This window comes from Cucumis sativus, chromosome 3, assembly GCF_000004075.3.
Source record: "Cucumis sativus cultivar 9930 chromosome 3, Cucumber_9930_V3, whole genome shotgun sequence".
NCBI lineage: Eukaryota > Viridiplantae > Streptophyta > Magnoliopsida > Cucurbitales > Cucurbitaceae > Cucumis > Cucumis sativus.
The window spans coordinates 18,581,523-18,608,324 of NC_026657.2; the positions used below are offsets into that span (position 1 = coordinate 18,581,523).

Below are 26,802 nucleotides of genomic sequence, written 5' to 3' on the forward strand. Positions count from 1 at the left end.
ATTAACTTTTATTACAAATGGGGGTAAACATGGTCTAAATTCTCAACCAATTTTTTATTTTTTTAAATTGAAACTATTTAACTTTTTTCTTTCATTTTTAAAATTTGGCTTGGTTCTTAAAAATATTAGTATAAAAAAGTAGATAAAAAAAATAAAGAAAATTAAATGGAGAAGGAATGTTTATAAAATTTTCAAAAACGAAATAGACCAAACCGTCAACAAAGTTTAAGATAACCTAAAATCCAACCATTACTAGAATACAACAAAATCCTTCCCAAACCAACATTTCTTGGCTTCGCTTCTAAAGCTTCCCAAATCTAATAAAAACAGACTTCTAGACCTAGAGCTGCACCAGAAACATGCTTAGTTTTTGTGAAAGCAATTACAACAACCTTTCTTCTAGTGGACCTATCATTTGACTTTCCCAAAGCAATTGCAAACTCTTCTAATGCCAAAATCACTTCTCCCACCAAAAAGACCAAAAAGCCCAATGTGATATCATTTCCAACCCCTGCATTGACAAATATTAAAGCAATGAATTTGAAGCATCATATTAAAAAAGAAACAGCGAGGAGAAAGCTTAATGTTAATAGTATGATTATCCAAGGACAACCTACAAAGCTACCTTTAGTATTAACATATGAACTGACGGTTGGATACTCGCACAGTCAGTCTCAGAGAATTATATGAATGACGAGACCAACTTATTAACCTGGATCTACTACTAAAATGTGATCTTGTATTCATGGTATTTATGCCCAAAAACTACTCTAAAATGTTACCTTTGAGGCAGATGAGTACTTATAGTACAGGTCACTTCACAGTCATCGAGCTACGGAGCAAGGAGCAGCAGTTTGACTTGTTTCGGTAGCCACCCTGGTCATTTTTAACAAAAGGAGATTTAGTTATACGATCGAAATAACTTACACATATGGAGCCTAAATTAATATAATTCAAGTAGAACATAGAAATAGCAGAACTCTTGAGGGGACATGCCATCTCTCCTATCATATAGCCCAATAAAACAAGAGTAACTTCCCTCCAACTAATCACTCATTTGAATTCATTTACAATCCATATGATACCATCATATTGTAGACAAAACAAAGGCCCCCCAGTTTTTGTGCATTTTTAACAACTGTGGGCACCAGAATAAGTTAAATAAATCTATATTAATCATAGGCACAACTATCAAATCTTACTCGGTACTACATTGAGTATTAAGAAAGTTGTAAGATATTTTAGTATCTTAGATGACTACCATCATGATTTGAATCCACACCTTACCTTGAAAGGATATCAATCACTTCACTTTTTCATTGAAATAAATTGCAGCGTAGTAGTCTTACCACAGAAATTTAGATTGATTTTCTTAACTCCATGAACATGCAAATTGAATAGCTCTAGTTGTAACAAGACTGGTGTTTACTGTAAACAACTATATAATACCCTAAAAACCATAAAATAAATGTGCAGTGGAGTTATAAACTGTAAATTATTGACATTTATAACTACAACGACGTTGGATGAAGTTTCATGAAAAGAAAATTACCGGTTCTCCATACACAGTTTCTTACGTGCCTTTCTCTTGTTCTTAGATTTCCTTTTAGACCCAATTGTTGCGTGATAGCCAACAGGCTCCTCTAAAGTTGAACGCACAAATTCTATTGGCAGTCTCATTAGAGGGGATGATCCATCCGGTTTTGTTGCACTAAATTCAGGTTGAAATTGAGAAGTTGGACAAGCCTCTGAAATTGCACCACATACCATTCCACCGTCTAAAACAGCATCTTTAAGTTCTTTACCTTCATTAACTGTCATTGCAACACGTTCCACTGTATTTTCAGGCATGGATTTCGGTTGAAATTGAGAAAAATTTGAATCTTTAACCTTTTGCAACATTGCATGGAATCTGACTTTAGATGCAATGATGTCCCCAAGAGCTTTTTGTGATTTAGGATTCGTTGCATCTTCTACAAAATAATAATAATTGTTATCCTCATTGTTATTTTTTTTAAAAAAAATAATAATCTTATTCAAGGCACCAAATATTTTGAAATAATTTAGTACTAGTTTACAACAATCAAATACCATGAAGTGAAAGAATAGCTGCACGTGCTGCCAATTGCTCTGCCTCTTTCTTAGTCCTACCAAGATCACTAGTATAAACCACACCATCAAAAACCAAGGTGGATTGGAAGAATGCAACCGAGCCTTGATTGTGTTTAGTTGTGTATATAGGTCTTTCCAAACCCATTTTGTCAGTATATTCAGACAAAATGGACTTGCATAACATCAAATCCTGAAGAAAGAACAGGGGACATAGTTTGTATATGAGATATGAAGTTAGTTTGTATAGAGATATGAAACCAATAAAATTAAAAAGTACTTCAACATCCAAATACATGCGTTTTTTTTCAACATGTCAATATTTGACCTCATTATTGGTAAAGTGCAAGTACTTAACAACGTTTTCAAAGTGCAAGGGTAATAAACATTGAATATTGGGGTTATTTCTTAATGGAGTTACTTCTCATTCATGGTCAAGAGAAGGAAGGTCAGTTTCACGTTCTCTGCTGGATCAGTTTCAACATTAATTTAAAAGTTGTTTGCAAAGGTTCTTGCAGAAAGATTAAAGAAAGTAATGCCAAGTATTATTGCTCCATCATAATGTGGCCTTCTGGAAGGGCGTCAAATCTTGGACCCTATTTTAATAGCAAACGAAGCTGTGGAGGACTATAGAATCCGAAAAAAGAAAGGATGGATCACTAAATTAGACCTTGAAATGGCCTTTGACAGAGTAGATTGAGAATTTTTAGAAAAAGTAATGAAAAAGAACTTTGACGTAGGATATTGTGTTATATTGGCCAGCCTTCACAGCCTCCCCACTTTGAAGTCCTTGATCATCAGGACTTCCTGATCAGCCCCATGCTTCAAACAGCTTTTTGTTCAATCAATCAAGGCTTATTCTTCTTTGTTCTCAGCATGCTGCCTTTTATTTATGATTTTGCTTTGGACAGATTCTTTTTATCATTTTTTTTTGGCTTTGTATTTGTGGTTTTTTGTTTGATCTTGTATTGTCGCTTTTTGGATGTGTTAAGGGCGCTAAGGGGGTGTCAACCTACTTGAGATGCTCGGATGTGCCTGCTAATCCTCCTTCCCCTATTGCTCTTTGTATAACCCTCATGTACATTGAGCTTTGTCTCTTTATTTATACTAATAATATTGAGACTCGTATCCTTTTCAAAAAAAAAATCACTTGATAACAAAGAAACCAATCCTACAAGATTAACGACAATTAATAACAAGAATCAATTATTTACAAGGCATCATTTTAATACTCCTCAGTTGGAAATGGACATCAAGGACACCCAACTTGACAAAAAGTTTTGACAAAACAGCCGATAATGACTCGGTAAACATGTCAGCTAGTTGTAAGGGTAATCGAATTGACAATACTTTCAAGAAGCCATCAATGATCTTGTCTCTTACAAAGTGGCAATCGATTTTTATGTGCTTCGTCTGATCATGGAAGGTAGGATTGGATGGGATGCAATAGCAACGGCAGCTTGGTTGTCACAAAACACAGTTGTTGGTAACATATGTTGAACGTGTAGATCAATTAGAAGTTGAGAAATCCATATAAGTTCACTTATTACAGATGCCAAGGCTCTATATATTCTGCCTCTGCAAATGATCTCGAAACAGTGACTTGCTTCTTCGATTTCCATGAGACTAATGAGTTCCCTAAGAAAATACAATAGCCTGAAATGGATTGTCGAGTGTCAAGGCATGCCCCCCAATCAGTGTCAACATAAGCCTTGAGATGAAACTAGTGAGTTGGCTTAATCAAAATGCCTTGCCCTGGCGTTTTAAATATTTCAACAAGTGATGAGCAGCATTCAGATGAGTATTAGTTGGCTTTTGAGAGCTTGATGTTTGGATCCATAGGTAATGAAGCAAGCTTCGCAGCAAGGTATTCAGTGTCTTCAAGGATTTGAAGGGAATATTTTCATTGTGATAGAAACAAACCTTGTTTGGATCGAGATAACTCTAATCCTAGGAAATATTTGGTTTGTCCCAAGTCCTTAACTTTAAAATGGCTTTTGAAGATCTTTTTTGATAACATTGATCTCATCCGGGGAAGGTCCAATTGGTAATATGTTATCCATCTATACTAACAATGCAACAAAGGTTTCACCACTTCCACGAATATAGCCTAGTCGGACTTTGACTGGATGAAGCCATGTGTAGACAATACAGAAGAAAACTTCACAAACCATTGTTTAAAGGCTTGTTTGAGGCCATATATTGACTTATTCAATCGACAAACGAGCTTCCCCCCTTATTTGGTATTATAGTTGTCTTGTATCTCATGGGTAAGAACATATAAATCTCTTCAAATAAGTCTCCATTTAAAAAGGCATTGGTAATATCCATTTGAATAAATTGCCAATTAAAGGAGGTCACTAAGGATAGAAATACCTTTACTGTGACAAAGGCCACGGAAGGAAATGTGTCAAAAAAGTCCATGCCTTCTTGTTGATAATAGCCTTAAGCAATAAGGCGCACCTTGTACCGATCAACAGTTCCACCGGGAAGATATTTGACTTTATACACCCATTTGCTTCCTAGTATGTGTTGACTTTTGGGCGATGAAGTCACTATCCAAGTCTTGTTACGTTCCATTGCATTTATTTCTTCACCATATCATCTCTCCAATTCTGAAACTTTACAGCTGGGTGACAGAAGGTAGGTTCATAAACAGTCACATTAAGCAAATAGTGTTTATGTCTAGGTGAATAAGATTCATAAGAAAGATATTTGCCAAAGAAATAGGGGGCTGTTGAAGTGACATGTTTCTTCCCAATCATGTTGCGATGGAAATCCCTAAGATATGAAGGTAGACATAACTGCCGAGATGATCTATGGAGTGTGACAGGTGCAGGTTCACGGCTGCTATCATTTGCAGTAGGCTCACAGCTTCTACTACGGTCGGCTTCATTTGCAACTTCAGTTATAACAACATTGTCAGTATGTTCTATTGCAGCATCATTCAGTATTTCATTGTCATTCAGTTCTGTGTTCTGCTCCTCGTAACAGTTTGTATCAACACCATCAGTAGAAGTAGTTGCATTATTCTGAGACATTATTATGTTGAGGTGTGGTGCTTGAGATAGCTTCAGGAATAACAAACAGCGGACATGGAAGCACAAACTCATCCAGGAAATCATGACTGGTGTAGTGTCTCCAAGGTTGTGGAAGGGAAATAAGTCTTCAAAGAATAGGACATTTTTGGATACAAAGAAAGAATTCTTAGTCATATCATAGAGCTTATATCCCTTTATTCCAGGAGGATACCTAACAAATATGCTGGATGAGCTTTTGGGTCAAATTTGGAGCGATGGAAGATAAATTTGAAGCATATAACTAACCTTAACAACTTGATAACAAAGTAATCAGTCCTGCCAGATTAATGACAATTAATAACAAGAATCAATTAACAAAGGGCACACCTTAAGGTGACAAGTTTCATAATCGCCTTTACGCAAGAGGCAACAATAAGACATTACAAGTGAGCTGTACTTAATAAAATATATATATTTTGATCTAAAAATTGCTTTCATTGAGAAAAAAAATTAAAGAACACAAGAGCAACAATAAAAGCAAGTCGACAAAGCCCCTCTAGAGAAAGAGTTTCCATGTAAAATGCTACTTAGAGGATACTTAGAAATAAGTCTGTGAGAACAAGCCCAAAGAGAAACATGGAACCTCACCAAGAACTAGAGTGCAAGGACAAATTGAAAATCAATAAAAACCGACCAAAACTGATGTCAGCTCGATTTACTAACAGTTTGGTTCAAAGGTTCAAGTTTTAAAGTTCAAAAACTGATCAAAATTTTGGTTGACCAAATAAACCATAACCGAGCTGACCAAAACTATAATTATATTAAAAAACCAATATTTTAACCAATGAAGAGACGCATCTCTAGTAGCAGTGCCATTCAATTAAATGCTCTTGTGTGCATGCTCGAGTCTGGGTGAACACAAATCTTTTATTTTTTAATATGCTTACACGCGAGTTCCACAAATTTCCTTGACTTGCTTTGGGCCTGATCCAATAATACGAAATGGGCTCGTCGGCCCTCACTTGGAGGGACAAAACCAGTCCATTACTAATGAGAACCAAAAAGCAAACCAAAGAAACTGGTTCTCATCGGTTCGATTAGTATTCATAGGCAGTTCGGTGCGATTTTCCCATTTCCATAGTAATATATGGCAGTTCGGTTTCGGTTCGAGACTCAAACCAAGCCAAGTCGAACTGATTGCATCCCTACCAAGAACCAAATATCACCAGGTGATGGATACATAAGACATGCGCATCATAAACTGGATCAATTTTACTCTAAATCTAATTGCACTAAATTAACATCTAAATTGCCTAAATTAAACAGAAATTAGGGTTAAGTTAAATCTCACCTTCGTAGCTCTGTAATTGCTCAATTCTCCATTCAAACATCAACCAGTCCACCATTAGAGTTGACCTACTATTCTCCACCATTAGAGTTGACCTACTATTCTCCCGACTCCAAATTGGATTCTGGGACCCGATGGATGAAGGAACCAAGACAGAGAAAGAGATGGAAGTTGAGGAATTGGGCTTAGGGTTCAGAGATATCTTGGTGAAGAAAAATTATTATACAAACAATAAGTGAGTGGATAAATCCAACCCACTTGAGAGAGTAACCAAAAGGGCCAACCCCAAAATCATTTTGAAAACACAAATTATAAGAAAAAACCATGTAATATGCATATTTGTGCTTCACCAAAACACAACAACACATAACCCACCAACATTTAGTGAGCTTTTTGTCTTCACAATAAGGCAACACCTAGCCCACTAACCTTCAACAAATTGGTTGGATTTTCCCACTAAGAGCAAAATGGTCTTATCCTAAAATTAGTCAAAGTCAAACTTTGACAAAAAAAGTCAACATTTTGACTTTTTACCATTTTGTTTGTTTTAACTGATTCCGACCTCTCGAGCATGAATCCACATTCATTTTCTCGAAATTCAAATCACATTTGAATGAATTGTCGGTCAAAATTTGACTTTTCAAAGTCAAAAGTGGTTGACTTTTACAGTTTTGACCATTTCCATAATTTTAGAGCTTCCAAATATGAATCTGTATTATTTTATATATTTAAATCATATTTAAACATAAAAACTACATCTCTAAACTAATAACCAACAGCTATATCACATATACTTGTCAGTTTCTTTTTCATTACCTAGTTCGAACAATTCGAATCATTCATCATACTGTTCTAAGTTAATTACTTAATTTCATATGAGCTAGCAGAAGAACCTAATGGACCTATAGATTATGGGCTCCACGATTCGAGGTTAACTGGCTAAACTCTTTTAGACCGAGCTAATCAACATTCGTTAACTAACAGATCATTCCACTAAAGTCTCACAGTTGCACTCCCCTCATTATAGATATATTTGTATCCGTTTAATATAAAACTATGATCGGTAAGTTAGTCCTTCACAGGTTGTTCGTAATCTCGACTGGGTCAAAATATTGTTTTACCCCCAATATTAAATCTTATTCCTCAAGTCCCATTGATTCTTTAATAAACAATCGGTTTAAGGTCCAACCAATAAATTGAATCCCTCTTGGACCAATTAGAGGGTGAGGCCCCTTGTTCAAGACCTAGATTCAGTGCATAAGAGAACAACATATCTACTAACTCTAAAGTTAGTCAAAAAGGAATTCCATCTTGCATCCTATGTTTCCAGTTATCCACTTGGACTTACCGTGAAATGGAAGGCTTATTGGGCCAACACTGATGTGCTGCCTTCACCTATGCAAATCTAAGGATAATCCCGTGTGAACAGTAATTCATAGTTAGCTCAAGATTAAAATTAAGTTACCTAAGTCATCAATAATCAAAATAGTCAGTTTTATATAGTAAACGGTGTTATTACGTAAAACTGACCATTTCATAATTTAGTTTTATGTAAATTTTTTACATAGGATGTCTCCACTTTCATGTACATGAACGATTCAGAATCACATTGCTTGTACTATCAGTTTCACTAATAATTCCTCAACAACAACTCTATTTAATAGAATATGATTTTCAACTACGAACTACGAGTTTTAGGACATAAATTCCAACACCAAGGTCTTCTCCATACCCCTAAGCATCTTGTTACCCCCTCAATATCCCACAAAATAGCATATAACTCAACTAACCAAAGAAATTGGTCTCTCTCTAAAAGGTGAATGGAGAAGGAACTCCCTGATCGTCTCCCAAACATCTACCCGATGAGCAAGCTTGAAATCAAACACCTAAAAGAAGCAATTCCACATTGACAACTCTAAAGAATGTGATTCGAGTCTTTCACCGCCTTTCGACAAATAATACAACAAAATGACCCCATTAACAAAGACTTCTTCCACATAAACCCATCTATAATTAATATATATTGTAGAGAGTTGGACTCAAGGGAAAACATCAAAGCCATTTGACAAACAAAACTTTATTGTGAATTCTTACATTACTAACTTCTAACCCTCTCAGGGAACTGGTCTCTCCACTTCTTATCGAACCATAACAACCATTTTCCTTCTTCATGCTAGCTTAGCAATCTCATTGACTCTTCGTTTTTCTCCCAGCATTTGGTCTCTCACTTGCTCGACACAGACACCAGTGATATAGTTAAGAAGTTCCTCTACCATTCGTCCTTTGGAAGAAAAGCTGGTTCTCATGGTTTTTTTGCAGTGTGCACTATATTATGGGATCTCTCGGGCAAACAAAATAACAAAGCTTTTTCAGGATTGGAGAGGGACGTCTAATGATGTTTGTTCTCTTGGTACTTTTCATGTTTCTGTATTTGCTCCAATTTTGAGGATCTTTTATAATTATTCTATAAGTACCATTTCAGATAACTTAAGCCAATTTCTCTAGGTGAGTTTCCTTTTTGTGAGTTTGGTTTTTTATCTTTTTATGTCCTTGTATTCTTTCATTTATTCTCAATAAAAGTTGTTCATTTCATAAGAAAGTAAATAAATAAATACAATAATAACCCACAGTAAATTTCTAAAAGAATTTTTCTTGTAGCTTTAGGTATTTTAACATGTCAACCTCTGTCAAAAAAACTGCCTACTTGAGATGTCGGGGTGCGTCAATTGATCTCTCTCTCTTTTCACTCATTGTAATCCTCTTGTACTATGAGCTTCTGTCTCTATATTATTAATTTAATAAACGGAACTTGTTTCCTCTTAAAAAAATATGTGAGCCTCTATACATAAAATCTACTGCCATAATAAACTTTTCTCTCAATTATCTGGGGCTGTGAGTACGCATCGTCATATGTGGTGATCAGAGAGGTCTCATGGTTGTGTTGGTAGAGAAAGGGTCTAGTAAGACAAGGAGAAAGGGTAGGAAGGAGCAACATCGAGAGAGATTAAGAAATATTCTTTTAAGATCCTTGGCGCTATGGAGGGAGTTACTCCTCTTGTTGTTGGTTGGTTTTGAGATGGAATCTCATGTTTATCTAGTACGTTTTTCATTTTTATTTTCCTTTTTCAATTGTTTGTGATATGTAGCTTGAAAGAAATAATAGAACTTTAAGAGGGAGTGCTACGCCGAGGAGTTGTGGGAGGACATTACATGATACCTTGGTTAGGGCCTTATTCTTTTGGATTTGAAACCTTGTAGTTCTTGCCTTCCTGTTGAGGCTATTTATTTGTATGCTCTATCATAATTCTCAATGAAAGCTCACATGTTTCTTATAACATAAATAAAACTAAACTATCTTTCATTCTTATACATTTGAATCCTATCCCTATTCACCATGAAGTACAAACAAGAGCATTCAGTTTCTAACGACCAAATTCCCGAGGGCATAATTTCCAAACTTCTAATTCAGGCAAACTGAATGCCTTATCACTAAAATCAATTACATAAATTCCAACTTTTGAGGTCTTTGACTATGACTACGACTATGAGAAATCTTACCCAACTTAAGTGATTAAATGCAATGCAACTATCAATGCTTCTGTTTGCTTCAAATACGTTATTATACACATTATGAAAGAAAATTACAACAAAAGTATTTTCCATGCAGAAAATCTTATTTGTAACAAACCACAAATCCATATAGGAAATCTCATCGTAGAATTGCGTTTAAAATCAACTAAGCAAGCAAAATTATGACCACGTGAGCATAATATAGTGGTGAAGGCATCTATTCCTTCCATTAAGGTCAGAAAATTTAAATCTACAGTTTCCACCACATATGTTGTACTAGAATTTTAAAAAATGAAATAAATAAATAATCAAGTACAGTTATACGCATACTAAAAATTAAAGGCAACAAATCAAGTTTCAATATCACTGTATAACTCGTACCTCACGTAGAAGAAGAAAGGCATCATCCTTTGTCTTTTTTGATATGTACTCAAAGGCAACTCTCGCAGCATCTTGCTCAGCCGCCCTTCGATTACGGAAGGTATTAGGAGACACATAATGTACCTCATCAACCATCACAGTTGACCTGTATTTAGGCAGACTTGGGGACCCTTCATCAATAGTCTGGTATACTGGTACTGCAATCTTTGCCTTTTGAGTGTACTCGTGCAAATGATTTTTGTACACGAAGATTTCTGCAAAACCATAACATTGATTTCTCTTCCATTCTTATAAAGAACAAAAATCCACCAAATAACAAATTCGTGCACAATAAAACTGAGGGGACCTTTGTCTTGTATTACACAACTAGAATAAAATATGAATAAAAAAAATACTCATGTGCATCTGGGAAAACAGGTATCTATGTACACCCCACCAAATTCTTCTAACATCGTTTTTGAAATATTTTAATTCTCTCTATTTGTTTGATGCATAAAGATGGATGCATTGAATAATACTCATAAACAAATTGAAGCCCAAAAGTGAAAGGAGGAACATTAGAAGAGTCCACGTGTACGAACGACTGTAGAAAATTACAAGTTCCTCAATTTGCAATGTCAGATTATAAGTACCCAATGCATAACCGTCCTCTTCAGTTAACAACTTATTCTTTTTTCCTTTCATTTCTGTTATGGTCATTGAGGGAAATGGAAGAACAAAAAGACCATACAAAAACATAGCCTTGAGTGCCTAACCAACATGCAAACCTGGCAAAAGAAACTATAAGAAAAGGATCCTACATCTTTAATCATAGAGAAAGAAAACTCACGAGATAAAAAAGAAATAACATCAAATCCACCAAAGAATTGTCCAGAAACTGGTCTGCAAAGATAGCATCCTCGTTATGAGTCAAATCCACCAATGCCTGAAGCGTCTAATCTTTAGTTTCTCCATCTTCCAAAAGGCACACAGCAGAATGTAGGAAAAGCAGCCTTATGAGGTGAAGGTGAATAAATAGTCTCACTATTCTTGCGAAGAACATGCCACTAAGGATCGAGGGCAAGATGATAGGCTAGAGTTTTTTTTATATATGTGAGTGTGGGCAAACTAATCTACTAAACAATCCATCCAACTCGTAGTAAATTAATTTCTAGGTAGGTTTGAACCCACGAGCTCTAGATATACTCATACTCCTTTTTTACCACCAAGCCAACTCATTGTGGTTAAGAAGATAGGCTAGAAGTAAACCCCGTAGAAATTTTCTTCAAGAGAATTCTCCAAATTATTTTTGTTTTAAAAACCGAACAAGGAAGGAATATCTAGATCATCGCCACAGAACTACCAGTATTCTAACTTCCAAAACAACCGACCATCCGAAATTTGTGGAAAGAAGATGGAAACGGAAGTAAGAAATAGCAACTTATAATTGAATTCTCAGGACCTCATAGACAAATACGGAGAACAAGATAATTCTTTCAACACACACAAATGGCTCGCAATTGCTTCTCTCTCTAACAGAAAACAAAAACAGATGGGGAACTTAACTACACGAAATGTAGAGGAAATCCATCTAATATGGCAGATATTTGCTGAAACGAAAACACTAAACAATTATAACCAAACACCAAGAACAAAAAATGCATCCTCAACGGAACGATGGGCAACATTGTCATACACTTACGAGTATGATCAGAGAGATTAGGAGACGGAATCGGAGCTGGAGCCGCACTTGGAATCGGAACTAAGTCCGGTAAAACAGATGGAGGATGAATATCTGGTTGAGGCTGAAAAGTATTGGAGTTTTCTACCGGAATAGGAGGGGTAACAACAGTTGGAACTGAGTCGGACGGGAATGGAGATTGTTGCGGTGCACCTGCTTCAACTGTACCGGATTCTTCCATAATCGTCGATTATTATCGAGGGTAATGGAATTGGAGGAGAACAAATTGGTGAAATGGGAACGATCAGTCAGTGGCTATGAATGAATGAACGAATGTCGGGTGATTTTCGCTCTCTTCACTGTGAAAGGATGATCAGGGTTTCTTAATCCTGACGACGAGATATTAATGACGTTGAAGGGTTAAATTATAAGGACAATTTAACATTTAAAAAGTACTTCTGGAAATTTTTAATTTAAAACTTTCTGAAATGGATTCCTCTCATGGTTTTGATCAATTTCGATTTCATCCACCGGTTTGATTTTCGGTCTATCATGGTCCTTCTAGGATGGAGGTTTTAATATAAAAAATTAAGGAATCTATCTTTTTCTTTTGTAAAAAAATAGTAAAATTAATTAAAATAAGTCATTACGAATTTGTAAAAAATTACTCCTTATATATTAATCAAATAAAACGTAGAAAGATTCATAAATACACTTTTAATTAAAATACACCAACATACCTTTAGCCCTGTTCGTTTCACAGGTTTTCTATACGGATAGTTGCAAATTTAGCAAATAAATTCAAATTAATTAAGTATATAGCACAATTTTAAAAAATTTACAAATATAGCAAAATTTGTCAAATTCTAACAATGATATAAGTCTATCACTGATAGACCATATTGCAAATATTGGTCTATCACCGATATATCATATGAAGTCTATCAACGATACAAATCTATCAGTGATAATTTTGCTATATTTGCAATTTTTTTTAAAAATGTTGCTATATCCTTAATTATTATTACTAAAATAGTCATCCATTGCAATTTCTATTTTCTATAGGATTTAAAACCCATATGACATACATTTTTTAATGTGCAAAAGTGTACAATTTTGTCTTTAAGATGAATAGCATAGATACAACTTAGTTAATTAATAAGTAAATAGAAATTATTTACTACTATTCATTTAAGGGACATTTTTAACAATAGAAAAATAAATTAAAATATTTACAAGCTATAATAAAATTTTGGATTCTATCAACGATAGAAACTGATAAACTTTCATTACTATCTATCAATGTCATTAAGAGAAGGATATTAGTGTCGATCATTGTCCAGGATAGAATTTGAAAATTTTGTTATAGGTTATAAACTATTTTTTACAATTCCCCTTGATTTTAATTAATTGTTAAATTTTGTCATAGAATGGTCATTTTGGTAAATAGGAGTTTTAAATAAGGTTTTTGAGAAGTATTTTGTTGAATTGTGTGAAAAACTAAACGGTCGCATAAGAAAGCTAAACGATCGTGTAAGAAAACTGAATGATCATATTATAAGAAAGCTAAACGATCATGTAAGAAGTTAAACGACCATTTGAAAGTTGAAGGCAAATAAGGAAATTAAAGGATTCTTGGGGCTATCTCGAGACTGTGTTGGTGAAGTGCATTATATTTAACTGATTGGTCAAGTTGGAATCTAGATGTCATCACATGCAAAGACTTAGATTTTAAGTAAACAGTAGTTTGCAAGATTATAAGAGTTTAAAGACGACTAATCCAACTTAAGATTAGTAAAAATAATAGATGTTAGAAGAAAAGTGGATTATTATGAGATTTTACTCAAAGAAATATTGGGTGTTGTGCTACAAAGAAGTTTTTAGGTGAGAAGAAGATCTTGGGTTGCTAGGTGTTCTAAACAAAAAAGGGAAACTTAGTATAGTGGATGATTTTTAAAACGAAGATTTCTAAAGTTTTCCTTTCTAAGTCTCATGTTTCATGTAATACACATTTATGTTTACAAAAAGCATGACTTATGAAAAAAGCTTTAATGTTATCTTTTCATATTTACTAATCGTATTGTATGCTATATTTGAAAGTAAACCATTAGTAGTATTCCTATCAATGAGCTAGCTATTATGTGCACATAATAAGTCTGGACAATCATGAGGTGAGCAAACCACATGATGTTGATAGACTAACCAATGCAGTTATGTTATTGGTCAGAGCAATGAGAAGTGAATCAGTGAAATCCCAAGAGATGTTCATGTTGATGCGGTTATCACAATTGTTAATTTTACAAAACTTCGAAGTTTCTTTCTATTTTCTTATTGTGTAGTTTCATTATATATTTATTTTTTGAAAAAAAAAATACATTTGAAGAAATTAGTTTATGTTAGTTTGATTAGTTAACTTTTCCATGTGATTTAATGTTAGAATTATTGTTTTTGCTATTAGTTCATGTGTGGAACATTTTCTAATTCATTTTGTGAGTCGTAGCAATCATGTTTTAGTTGATCTTTTAAAAGATATACAAATCCTTAGCATATGCAATGCGCGTGAGCACCTCCACCTGATCCAAGATGTTTTTGAAAAGGAGTAATCTTCTCATTACAAGGTTGATAACAACGTCGAACACATGCCTCCTCTGACATTGTAGCTAAGCCAAACTGATAATGTTAGTCCCTTCACTCTAATGAATGACGAGGTAAACCCTTGATTCTAAATATTATGATTCTTAGGCTAGTCCCTCATTTGATCTTTCCTCATCTTCACATATTGTTCATAGACGTGGACATAGCCATGGAGAGCATGAACAACATTTATATCATGTGGCATGCGTAGAAGAATCAAAGGTCCTTGAGTTCAATGGAGAAATATTTAGTAATAAACTATTAAAATGTAAGTAGTAAGTAAGAAAGAAAGATACTATTAAAAGTTGGGGTGGGAAGAAATTATTAAATTTAGACTAAAAAGTGTAATAGTTCACAAGGCCACATTAAATTTTGAAGGGCTGATTGGAAAGAGAAGTGCTAATAATTTAGATGTTAGTTGGAATGACAAGTGTTAAGTTTGGAATTGTATAACCTTTAATATTTCTAAGCATTTCTTTATTTCTTGGTTAGTAAGCCGGAACCATTTGCAAATTCGTAATCGTGTTCGACGATGACGTTCTAATATTTCTAGTGATTGTATATATGTGTAACAGTGAAGGTAGTTGAGTCTAAGGATCATTTATTTTTTGAATGGTTCTTTTCGTAAAGTTATTTAAGGTGTGGAGATATGTTTTTGTAAGAAGATGCATCCACGATGATACAAAATCGATGTAGATTTTTCATTTACCTTCGAGAGTGGCTAAGATATAAGATTTGGTGACCTGTTAATTCATATTTATTATTAGGTAATATGCATGCGAATGGTGTCACTATGCTTCTGCCGTAGATAATTAATTTGACAGTCCAATTTCATATTTTTATTTATTATTCTTTTTGTTTGGACCCAAATCACCATAATCAAATAATTTTTCAAACGATTTCTATTTAATTTTGAAAAGAATTAAAATCAAACTCACTATTAACTAACAAAGGTAGATTATATCAATGTTAGAGAATCATCATGTAAGAAATTTATGACGTTTTGAAAAATCTTACAATAAAATCATAACAATTTTTACAAATAGTTTGAGAAACTATATATTTTTCTCTTTTATAACTTAAATTTAAATAATGTAAGTGTACTAATTTCAACAGTAATCATAGTTGAAATTTGTATATTTATCGAATAAATTTATCACACATTTACCAATAAACTGTATGAACGCAATTGTAGAGTACATATTTGGTTAAAGAGTTAAAAGAAGGAAAGTGGAGACCAAAATATGGTGTTTTTCTGGTTTAGATAAGACTTGTAAATGTGAAACAGAGTAAAGGATATGAAAAAAACGGAAGTCCTATAATGGTATTTTAACTAACAACTTTAGTGATGAGATAACAAATAAATCCCTTTTCTAATCCATCTTGTCACCTGAAAAACAAAGCTTGATTCTACTGCCTCAAAAAGCACACACCACACTTAACGACAAACGATACACTTTGCAATTTCCCCATCGCTTTTTCCGCTAAATTACTCTCGTTGCTTCTCTGCAACTACTTCTTCCAAACTCCAAACCACAGCTTCACCACCTTCTTCAATTTTCCCACCAACCCATTTTGTGTTCATCCAATTCTGACCACCCACTTGTCTTTTTATTTTTTAACCCCTTAACAGGAAATTAGGTGGTAAATCGTTCTGTTTTAAGTTTCACCGATCCACTGTTTGAGTTTTATACTTCATTTCAAGTTCTCACGTTGGGTCGAGCTTGTTTTCCATCTGTTTTGGGTCAATGGCCCTTTATTCAGGCGCATTCTGCTTCCATGGTGTTCCTACTGTTACTCTTGAATCTTTGAGACACAAGCAATGGGCGGTGAGATCTTATGGGATTTCGCGGTCCCGTGTAGTTTCCAAGTCCCAGTTGAAAGTGAAAGGCAAGTTCCACTGTAATGGATTGTTGGATTTGATCTGTTGTGGGTTTGATTTTAGTTTCCCCCCCTTTTTAGTTGTAATTTCAATCTATGCTTCTGTGTTATGTTAATCTGTGAAGCTAATTATTAAGAATTTAGTTTACTTTTGGAGCTGTGTTCAAATTACTTCAAGTTTTCTTTAATGGGATTGCTACGTCATCGTCATTTGGTCCATGTGATAAAGTGAGTTCACAAGTAAAGACAAGGGAGCGGTGTTGAGAATTAGTGAAATGGAATAAATAAGATGGAAGTTTGTTTTTGTAAATTTGGATATTGATCCATGTGAAATTTGCTAAGAAGCCTTATACTGAGTCTGTGGAATGTGAAATGCATTACAAATGCTGTGGAATTTAATTGGGACAGCTAACTACTTACTTACCAGTGTCAAACAGTAAATGGAAGAGAACTGCTAATATTGATTTGACTTTTCATGTCTTTTTCCTTGAGTTCAACAAATTTATGCTAGAAGATTGAACCATCAATCTTTGGGATGACAATGAGTGTCTTAGCCACTGAACTATGCTTGGATCGACGAACTTCTTTAGTCTATGCATGCTAAGGATTTAATATAAAGCTTGAATGTACCCTAACCTATTAATTTAACTTTCATGGTTGGCAATTTAATGCTATGTCAAAACAAAAGATTCTGTGTCACCAAGGTTTGGAGTGTCTAGAATATTGAAAATATTAAATATATGTTAACGTATTGACTTAATTTTTTAGCTCAGTGACATTGCATGAGCTAAAACCTTCTATTATGTTTACTTGCTTTTAGTGAAGGCATTTTCTGGAGATGGCGGTTCAGTGGAGTCAAATGATTCATCTCTCGTGGTTTGTTTTGGAGAAATGTTGATTGATTTTGTCCCTACTATTAGTGGACTGTCTTTAGCTGAGGCACCTGCATTCAAAAAGGCTCCAGGGGGTGCGCCTGCAAATGTTGCTGTTGGCATAGCTCGTCTTGGTGGCTCATCCGCTTTTATAGGCAAGGTAATACAAAAAATGTTTAAGAAACAGTTAATTGCAAATTGTCAATCATGATCAATGAAAATAAATGTTACTTATAGAATGTTTTAGATGAGGACAACTCTCAACTAATCTCATAAGACAGCCTCTTCATTATCAATATTTTATTTGAATTTATGGTGTGATATACAAACTCAGGGCTGCCTATTGACATGAAAAATAGGAAGCATACTAACAAGATCTCAATATTAGGGGCATTTTGTTGCATATGAGCCATGACATATTGAAGATGTCACAACAGCTCATATTTTCTTTCTCATGTTTAACTAGCCTCTAGTATTTAGTGGGATTTCCCCGCTCCTATATTAGTAGCTTTAAAGGAGACACCCTTTACTTTCCAGTGCCCGTTTTTCTTTTTCATTTTTTTATATATCTATGAGTTTTTGGGCCAACTTATGTACACCTCGACCAATCTCAATGTCCATCTCAACTGAAAAATATGATACTTTATCCAAATGCTGGTCGATGTGGTCTTTCCCCTTGAGTCTGTCCATTTCTTTTTTGCTAAATGGTTTTGGCTTAACACAATGGTTTCTTGTAATCTATTCAACTTCTTGTTATGAATATAGAAAGATAACTGTTAGTTTGTATGTAAAACTTTATGGTCATTGATATGAAGTATTATAAAGTATCGTGCATATTTTCATCCAAAACAATCATGCTTGACTGAAATATGATGGTTTTAACTTTATATTTTGGAAGATTATTTACAATGTAAATAGAAGGCTTAATTTATTTTTGGGGAGCAAGAAAGCTTTTAATATTTTGCTTCCAAACTAATTTATTACAGTTTTCCATATTGACGCTGTCTTATTGCCATACTTCAACATTTGGAGAAAATAATGCAATAAAGAAAGGGAGATACTTTTCCCGTGCACAGTTTCACAGGTTTCCTTAACAACATTCACAGGTTGGTGCAGATGAATTTGGTTACATGCTTGCTGATATATTGAAGGAAAACAATGTGTGCAATGAAGGGATGCTGTTTGATCCTGGTGCACGAACTGCTTTAGCATTTGTTACATTGAGGAGTGATGGGGAGCGCGAGTTTATGTTTTATCGCAACCCTAGTGCTGACATGTTACTTCAGGAATCTGAACTCAATTATGATTTAATCAGGAAGGTAAGAATAATTTAAGGTACAGTTTAGAGAGCACAGCAGGACATGTAGTAGTTTGTATGGATCATACAAGTGTAATTATAGTTTGTATAAAAAATTTAAACTTCTATATCCTAAACTACCAATAACCGTGAAAGCTTGAGTTAATAGGTTAGGGTATATTTGATCTTTTATTTATATTTTTAACACTCCTCTCATTTGAAAGCTTGAAAAGTAACACATGATAAGACTCAACAAGTGACTATCAATATCCATCCGTAAAGAAATAACATTGCAACGCTTTGCGTTTAGGGCTTCATGATTTGATACAATGTCAATCTATTAGCTTTATGCTTTAAGCTAATAGATTAGGGAATATTACTATAATTTTGTATGCATACTTTTGCTTTACCTTTTATTTCAATTCCGCCACCTTTTTTGTGTTCTGTTGGGGGAGGGGATCGGGGGCATGTCACTAAGCATACATTTGATCTTTATCATCTGGTTTCATAGGCAAAGATCTTCCATTATGGTTCTATCAGTCTGATTACTGAACCATGCAAGTCTGCTCACATTGCCGCTGCAAAAGCCGCAAAAGATGCTGGTGCAGTTCTTTCCTATGATCCGAATCTGAGGCTCCCTCTGTGGCCTTCTGCAGATAGTGCAATTGAAGGGATTCTGAGCATATGGGAGACTGCTGATATTATTAAGGTAGATTCCATACTTTCGCATGAAATCATCAAGATAAATGCTGTAGATCTGTGGGCGTAACTAACCTGTCCGGCCAATGTGAAATTTTAAATGAGATATCAAATAAAGAAAAAGGAAAGCTGACATATATATTACTCTAAATTTTCAGATAAGTGAAGAAGAGATTAGTTTTCTGACAAGAGGAGAAGATCCATTTGATGATGCTGTTGTTCGTAAACTGTTTCATCCAAATCTTAAATTGCTTCTGGTCACTGAAGGTCCTGGCGGCTGTAGATATTACACCAAGGTGAGCATATCGTACATTGTGCTCATATTTTGCATTCGACAAATTACCATATAAAGAAAAAGAAAATTACTTCCCAGTGTATGAGGGGAGACTGAGATTCCAGGCCAACAATCCCTGCCTTGATTGTCTGACTTCTTTTTAGAGAATCCCAACTCTTTTTCTTCCTTGACAAGAATTCCAACATGCCATTTCAGAGTCAATCATGGATTGATCTTGCCGGGTAGCAGCTTCTGTGTTAAGCTGGGCAGTTGTCAGAAACAAGAAACTAAACAGCTGAGGTTTAAATTTTGACTGATGGTGCAGTGCAGATTGTTTCCATCATGGTAGTTTAATACCACCAAAATTGATGTTGATTGATTTGGTTATTTTGTTTGAAAAGGAAACAATACTCTTTATTGATAAAATGAAATGAGACTAATGATAAAAAAGACAAAATTTCAAATAAGCAAGATGAAGAAAATAACAATAAGAAAGATATAAAAAATGATCATTACTGAAAGTGAGTTGAAGCCAAATCAGGCGAAAAATCTTAAATCTTAAAAATTTAAAAACTACTACAAACTTGGAGAGAGAGTACCATGAACAAGCCAAAATGAACTAAGTCAATATGGCAAAACATCAAACCAAAAAACGGCAAGGAAGATCATCACGGTAGATAATTTTTTAAACATGCTCATTCTTTGCCGTTTCTCCTCTGCTGGGTTTTGACGCAGTGGCTAGGGTTGGGTAATTGATTTGGTTTATTTAATCAAGAAACATGCTCATCACAAACACTGTTGAGGAAAGGCTTGATGATTCCTTGGTTGAAGGGAGGATGACAAGGAGTTTGTTTTTTTGTTGTTGAAGTAAAATAGGGGTTTCAAACCACTGGCCTTTTGGTTGCTAGCCAATTAAGCTATACTCACTTTGGTGAATGAGCTTCAGCATCCGTTACCTTATCCTACTGTAATCTAGTTGTCATGACTCATGACTCATGGCTCTTTATTCTATTATACTATAGTGCTTGTAAGTGCCCAACAACTACTCTCATCTCTACTCTCATAAAGATAGTCAGTAACTGATCATATAATGTTTGAATTGAAAGTGCATGGTGATTTGTATTATGCAGGAATTCAGTGGAAGAGTTAAGGGTCTAAAGGTGGATGCAGTTGACACCACTGGTGCAGGGGATGCTTTTGTTGCTGGCATTTTGTCTCAGCTAGCAACTGACCTCTCTTTGCTTCAGGTACCTTTTCTGAATTGATAAGCTGTGCATCTTTTAAAGAGGTCACGACCACCCGAATTGCCTTTCTTGCCTTAATGAACTTCCTCCCACTGTTTTAAAAATGCAGACGGTGCTATTGAGGCACTTTTTTTAACATGATAAATGTTAAATTATCGTGTTGAGGAGTTATTAATAATGGGAAAAAAACTTAACCAGTGGTTTGACTTCTTTGTTCGGTGTAAAATACTTCAAACAAATTGTAATGACTCATGTTTTTGGGTACTAACATCATTAAGACATGAAGTTTATGCTTATTGAGAGGTTTTTTCTTTCTTTTTTCTTCTTTTTTTCTTGTATCTCATTTTCTGCAGTTTTCAGTGGTTCATTCCACCCTTTCCAAAGTGTTTACAACTTTATTTGTGTAAAGAATCAGTCATGTTACTGATTCCTGTCAGAAGGGTGGAAAGTGAAATAACAGTTTGTGTGTTTAACCTTGTAGAAAGAGGACAAACTTAGAGATGCACTCCTGTTTGCTAATGCTTGTGGTGCATTGACTGTTAAGGAGAGAGGGGCCATCCCTGCTTTACCAACCAAAGATGCTGTTCAGAATGCAATCTTCGAAACTGTATCCTAAGCTATTGATTTCTCTCTCTAGGTCTGTATGTATAATATATCCAAGACTTGTTTTTCACAAATTTTGGGCAGATTTTAGTTTCTCTCCCAATTGTTGCTGCTGTATGATATGATTTAGCAGCTTGTGTAGTTAATTCTGTAGATTGGATCTTCCATTGTATTGAAATGATAATGTCTGCCATTTTATGGCAATGAAACAACGAATGATGTGGCTCTTGTTGCTCCAATGTTCCTTCAGGTTTTGATTCTATAAAATGTAGAGCAATTAAGGAGAAAAGAAGGGTAGAGGGGTAATAACTTCTTTTTAGTTTGTCTTAGATTAAAACAAATTATGTAAATCATAAAGGATCTTCAAGTTTTCTTCTACTCAAAAAGGTTATAGAAAGGTATAGTATTTTCTATAAAAATCTTGGAGGTTGAGCTTTACATGCCCCATTTGAGATTATTAAAGACCGATTAATTCCACCAATTTGAGCGTAGTTTGACTGCGTGAGACATATATCTTCGATCAAATAAACGTTCAAATATTCACTCATATTTGTTGATGCCACCAAAGACTAAGTTTGTTTTCTTGGATAATTGTAATGGATAGTAATTTTAGAAATAATCACTATATTTATAAATATATTTTAAAAAAATTACAAATATAACGAAATCTATCATTGATAGATCATACAAGTCTATTAATGATAGAAATTTATTATTGGTTTGGACTATATTTACAATTTTTTCAAATATTGTTATATATATATTAATATTTTGATTTTGATGGTTGTATTTGCAGTTGTTTCTTGTGTTTTTTAAGAGAAAATCTAAAACTCAATAAATTGGGCAGCTTTATTTTGAGTGGTCTTGTACGTTTTACTTTTTGTGTGAAAAATAATGCTCATTGTATGTTGTAATTGATTTTTTTACCCCTCGAGCGTATCTCACTTCATTTGTTGTTGAACTAATGGAAAAAACAGATAAAAGTAGTAGCAAGGAGTGTTTGAGCCTCCAAAGTTAAATGAGTGAGTGAAATGGGTTCACCTCCATGATTGGAGTTCCAATTATAATAGTTGGTGTTTCTTGTTACTGTTATAACTTTAGTATTATTATTTTGAATCTTTTTTGCTATCGTATTTACTACATGTCACTTCTTGTTTTGGGAAATTGACAAAACTAACACCTTTTTTGTTTTATGTTTCAAAGTAGCGTAGTTTTAGAAAACTCGTAATTTTGTCTTTTTGAGGTCAATCTTAGTCGAGATCGACCACGAAATTCTTTCCAAATTTTAAAAAGCTTTTTGAAGAAAATTTCTTGGTCTCTCTCGACCGAGTACGTCACTGAGATAGTGTGTTTTTATTACAAATTTGAATGTAAAGGGATGTATAAAATGACCAAAATACCCTTGGTGTTTCGAACGTTACATATTCTCCGAAAACACTAAACTCCAAACATTTTGCTCATTTTGGTCGAGAAGTGAACGATTTTACTTCTACAATTTGAACAACTTTCAGGGTGGTGTGCTTAAAGAACTTCTAATGAGATTGACAAAAGTCATTTATATATCAAAATCATGTAACTTAAATGATTTAGAAATTGAGGTTACTCTTCTCAGGCCAAATTTTCCACGAGAGTCTCCGAAATGAAAACATAAGCATTTAGGTTAACTGTTCCTGGGCCATTATGGCCTTGAGATACATCAAGCTAAAGAACATAAGCTTTTTAAAATTTGGGTGACGCACTCGATCGAGAGAGAGACCGAGAAATTTTCTTCAAAGAGCTTTTTAAAATTTGGTAAGAATCTCCGGATCGATCTCGATCACGATTGATCCCAAGAAAAACCAAATTACAAATTTTCTAAGACTGTGTTACTTTTAAAATATAAAACCAAAAGGTTACTATTTCCCCAAATTTTCCTCTTCTTGAAATATGGAGGGAACGTCAAAATTTGGAGCCTCACTATTAACTAATAGTTGGTGAATCCTTTTCTCCAAGGAAAGGAGAATATGTGATTTATGTTCATCTGTTGGTTGCCTGCATGATTTCACTTTTTTTTTCAACTAAAAAATGCGGGTTAATAAATTCACGTGGTGCACATAGAAGGATGAAATTTAGAGTTGATTAAGTACATGTTTAGTCCCTAACCTTTGATACTTGTGTTAATTACCAAGTTTTCATACATAAAAAAATACAGATTTTTAAACAATGGAACAAAATGCAAAAATATTTACACCGTAGAAAACAATTTTGAATAAGGAAAAAATCCATAGAGCCACAAACTAAAACACCAAAAATATCCTAGTTGATATGTGATTAATAAGCCACAAGTTTGCAAGTAATCTTCTTCTAAATGATCATAATACAATATTGCGTAGATAGTGATATACGATCATGTAGATTATTTTAAACGATGACGAAAAAGCTTCAAATTTAAACAATAGTAAAATAAACTCTAAATGATGACGGTGAGAAAGCTTTAGACATAAAGAATCGTTTAGATTATACAATATCGTATAGATAATCATACACAATCGTGTAGTACAGTTTAGACGATGGAAAAAAAAGGCTTCAAATTTAAATGATCGGATAATAAACTCTAAACGAAGTGATAAAGCTTCAGATATAAACAATCATTAAGTATATCCTAAAAAATCATTAGATCAATATGCATGATCGTTTATGTAAGGACAAACTATCATTTTGGAAAGCCGAATAGAAACCAAGTCCAATCACGCATAATTACAAAAATACTATCTAAATCAACGCAACAAACTTTTTCTCTTTTTCACACTTCTTCGCCTTCTTGACACCTTTTTCGTCGTACATCTTCTTCAATTGTTCATTCCCACCTACCTTCTTTAACCAAACTTTCCTAATTCCCATTTTGTCTTGTTCTTACACATAAGTTCTTTTTCAACATTTCGTTCGTTGCTTAATATTTCGGTTCCACAATCAAATCTATCTCAATCCATCTCCAATACAAAAATGTTTGAGTATATTTTTTTTATTTAATTTAATAACAACTCTTATTCGATGTAACTTAACCCTAATTTTTTCCCCGTAAATAGATAGTGAGCAAAAAGCAAACAACATCAACTAGCAAAACAATTAAGTCTAAAGGAAAGACAAAATAAAATCAAATGAAGAATGAGAAAGAAGTGAAGGTCACGAAATAGAATGACAATCTCTAATTTTATAGTGCTCTATGTTTGTCTATCTTTTTCTATATTTGTCTATCTTTGTTTGATTACTCTATATTTGGCAACGCCTATCCGAATATAATGATCTATATTTGTCTATCTTTGTTCTATCTTTGTAAATATTTATATGTATAGTGCTCTCTCTATCTTGATCTATTTTTGTTAATATCTATCTATTAGTACAAGCTCTTGGTTTATACCATACTTTTTATTATATTTTCCCATAGGTCAAACACCATTCCAAATGTTTTAATTATGAAAACATGGATATAAAAATCTTAGAAATACTATACACTACAATTTAGAAATATTGAATTTAATCAAATCAAGAACATACCAAATAATTCTTTCTAGAGTTTTAAACAGCCCCTTTGGCCTTCCTCAACATTAAAATGGCAAAAAATACCAACACAATTCCTAAATTTTTTGAAGAAGGAAGCAATGTCATACAAAAAAAAGTACAATGTTCTTGCTTTCAACTTCAAATGACATATAGCAAAATTTGGGATGAAAGAATTTCGTTTGGTCATTGGATTAAAATGGAACAAAGTTTCAGAGTTAAATCTAGAAGAAAGAGAAAAATGGTTTGAAAAATGCTCCTTTTCGTGACGATGACTTATAACTAGGAGAGATATAAAGAAAACTTTCAAAGCATTACACAATGAAAAGACTCATTAAAAGGAAAATTAGTTAATCTCTATATCTTACAATCCTTTCTAATTTCCAATCAATAACATAATCACATCAATCTCCAACATCAAGACATATTTAATCATAAAACTACTAATGGAGAAGACTATCCTACATCCTAACGTATCAATTCTTCAAGAAAGCTTCATACAATGACTATGATGTTGTATACCTTCAAGGATTTCTCCTAGGTTTAGTTTATTGGGCTTTTGAGACAATGGAAACTGAATTTGCAATTTCAATCCAAGAATCATTTATGAATTTGGAGTCAATAGTTAAAGTTAACGGTTTCCATTTGTCCTGAATTTTTCGTTTTGTGAGTGAAAATCCACATTTTTTTTCTTTCAATAGAAAAAGCAAAGTTTTCGGTTTTTAGTTTTAGATATTGTGTGTTGTAAGATACTATCTATCTAAGAGAGAGCCAATCCAATATTTTGTATCATTTTGGCGGCATGGCCGAGCAGTAAGGCGGGGGACTGCAAATCCCTTTTCCCCAGTTCAAATTTCTGTTTTGCTGATATTGCTATAACTTTATCATTTTTTTTAGTAGAAGAAAAGCCAGTTCAAAGTTCTAAGCATTGTTGGGGTTCTCTAAAACGTTATAAATCCTTGCGTATAGGTTTTGTTTCCAGAACTTAGTAGAGTAATGAAAAATAATTGTTAAATCTTGAGATGATAGCCCTTAATTAAGTAAAGACTTCTACTTTCTTCTTTATCTTGCTTTTCAATCTAAAAGAAAAAGGATTCCAAAGTCTGAAATAAGAGAGCTGGAGGCGCGCTTTCGTCAGTCTCATCCGACCTTTGATCTCTTTGTATTTGCAATACATGAAATTCGAAGACATTAACTAAAACTTTCCAATTTAAATGTTGGGTTTGGAAGAAAGCTAGGAATTTAAAAGCGAACAATCATGATATGGGAGTGTTTGGAGTCAAGTGACTAGAGGACTCTATAGATAGACAATGATAGAAAATGTTGCAATTAAATTTACTTACATCATCATATGACAATGATAGAAAGAGTGGTGTAAATTTATTTGCATCTTCATATTAAAAAAATGTTTAACAATAGAAATCTATCATTGTCTATCAATATTATTGCTACTTTTTTACTAATTATCTAACATCATTTTAATTGTAGTTTTGTATGACACACTAAATTTAACAGAAAAATAATCTCACACAATTTAATTTTGAAATAATTTCAAAGAGATTGAGGCGCATTAGAAAAAAAAAGAACAGATAGAGATACAAAAAAGAAAAAAGAGAAAGAAATGGAAACAAACGTAGTAATAATACAAACAAACAAAATCTTGAATAAAAGAA

General features: G+C 33.8%; 2 protein-coding genes and 2 long non-coding RNA genes across 5 annotated transcripts; 1 reads left to right on the plus strand and 3 right to left on the minus strand.

Annotated features, from left to right (window-relative positions):
* Nucleotides 1-156: 156 nt before the first annotated feature.
* On the minus strand, nucleotides 157-12,509 carry LOC101213863 (double-stranded RNA-binding protein 4). Of its 2 annotated transcripts, none has more exons than XM_011653103.2 (6): nucleotides 12,110-12,509; nucleotides 10,429-10,682; nucleotides 2,092-2,302; nucleotides 1,553-1,970; nucleotides 783-876; nucleotides 157-511 (listed from the first exon to the last, which is right to left on the minus strand). In XM_011653103.2, exons 1-5 carry the CDS (start codon nucleotides 12,327-12,329, stop codon nucleotides 825-827), a joined length of 1,155 nt encoding a protein of 384 aa, XP_011651405.1. In that variant the 5' UTR covers nucleotides 12,330-12,509; the 3' UTR covers nucleotides 157-511; nucleotides 783-824. The 2 variants fall into 2 exon arrangements, with proteins under 2 accessions (XP_011651405.1, XP_004149792.1); XM_004149744.3 differs by having other exon boundaries at nucleotides 1,553-1,973; nucleotides 12,110-12,507.
* Nucleotides 5,582-10,422, minus strand: LOC116402534. The gene is made up of 2 exons (XR_004214967.1): nucleotides 6,481-10,422; nucleotides 5,582-6,334 (listed from the first exon to the last, which is right to left on the minus strand). It is a non-coding gene; the product is annotated as an uncharacterized LOC116402534 (long non-coding RNA).
* A 3,608-nt stretch (nucleotides 12,510-16,117) lies between the features above and the next one.
* Nucleotides 16,118-21,873, plus strand: LOC101213621 (probable fructokinase-6, chloroplastic). The gene is made up of 7 exons (XM_011653105.2): nucleotides 16,118-16,612; nucleotides 17,424-17,635; nucleotides 18,582-18,794; nucleotides 19,284-19,481; nucleotides 19,630-19,767; nucleotides 20,876-20,992; nucleotides 21,471-21,873. Exons 1-7 carry the CDS (start codon nucleotides 16,471-16,473, stop codon nucleotides 21,603-21,605), a joined length of 1,155 nt encoding a protein of 384 aa, XP_011651407.1. The 5' UTR covers nucleotides 16,118-16,470; the 3' UTR covers nucleotides 21,606-21,873.
* On the minus strand, nucleotides 19,013-21,319 carry LOC116402535. Its single transcript, XR_004214968.1, has 2 exons — nucleotides 20,345-21,319; nucleotides 19,013-20,007 (listed from the first exon to the last, which is right to left on the minus strand). It is a non-coding gene; the product is annotated as an uncharacterized LOC116402535 (long non-coding RNA).
* Nucleotides 21,874-26,802: the final 4,929 nt, after the last annotated feature.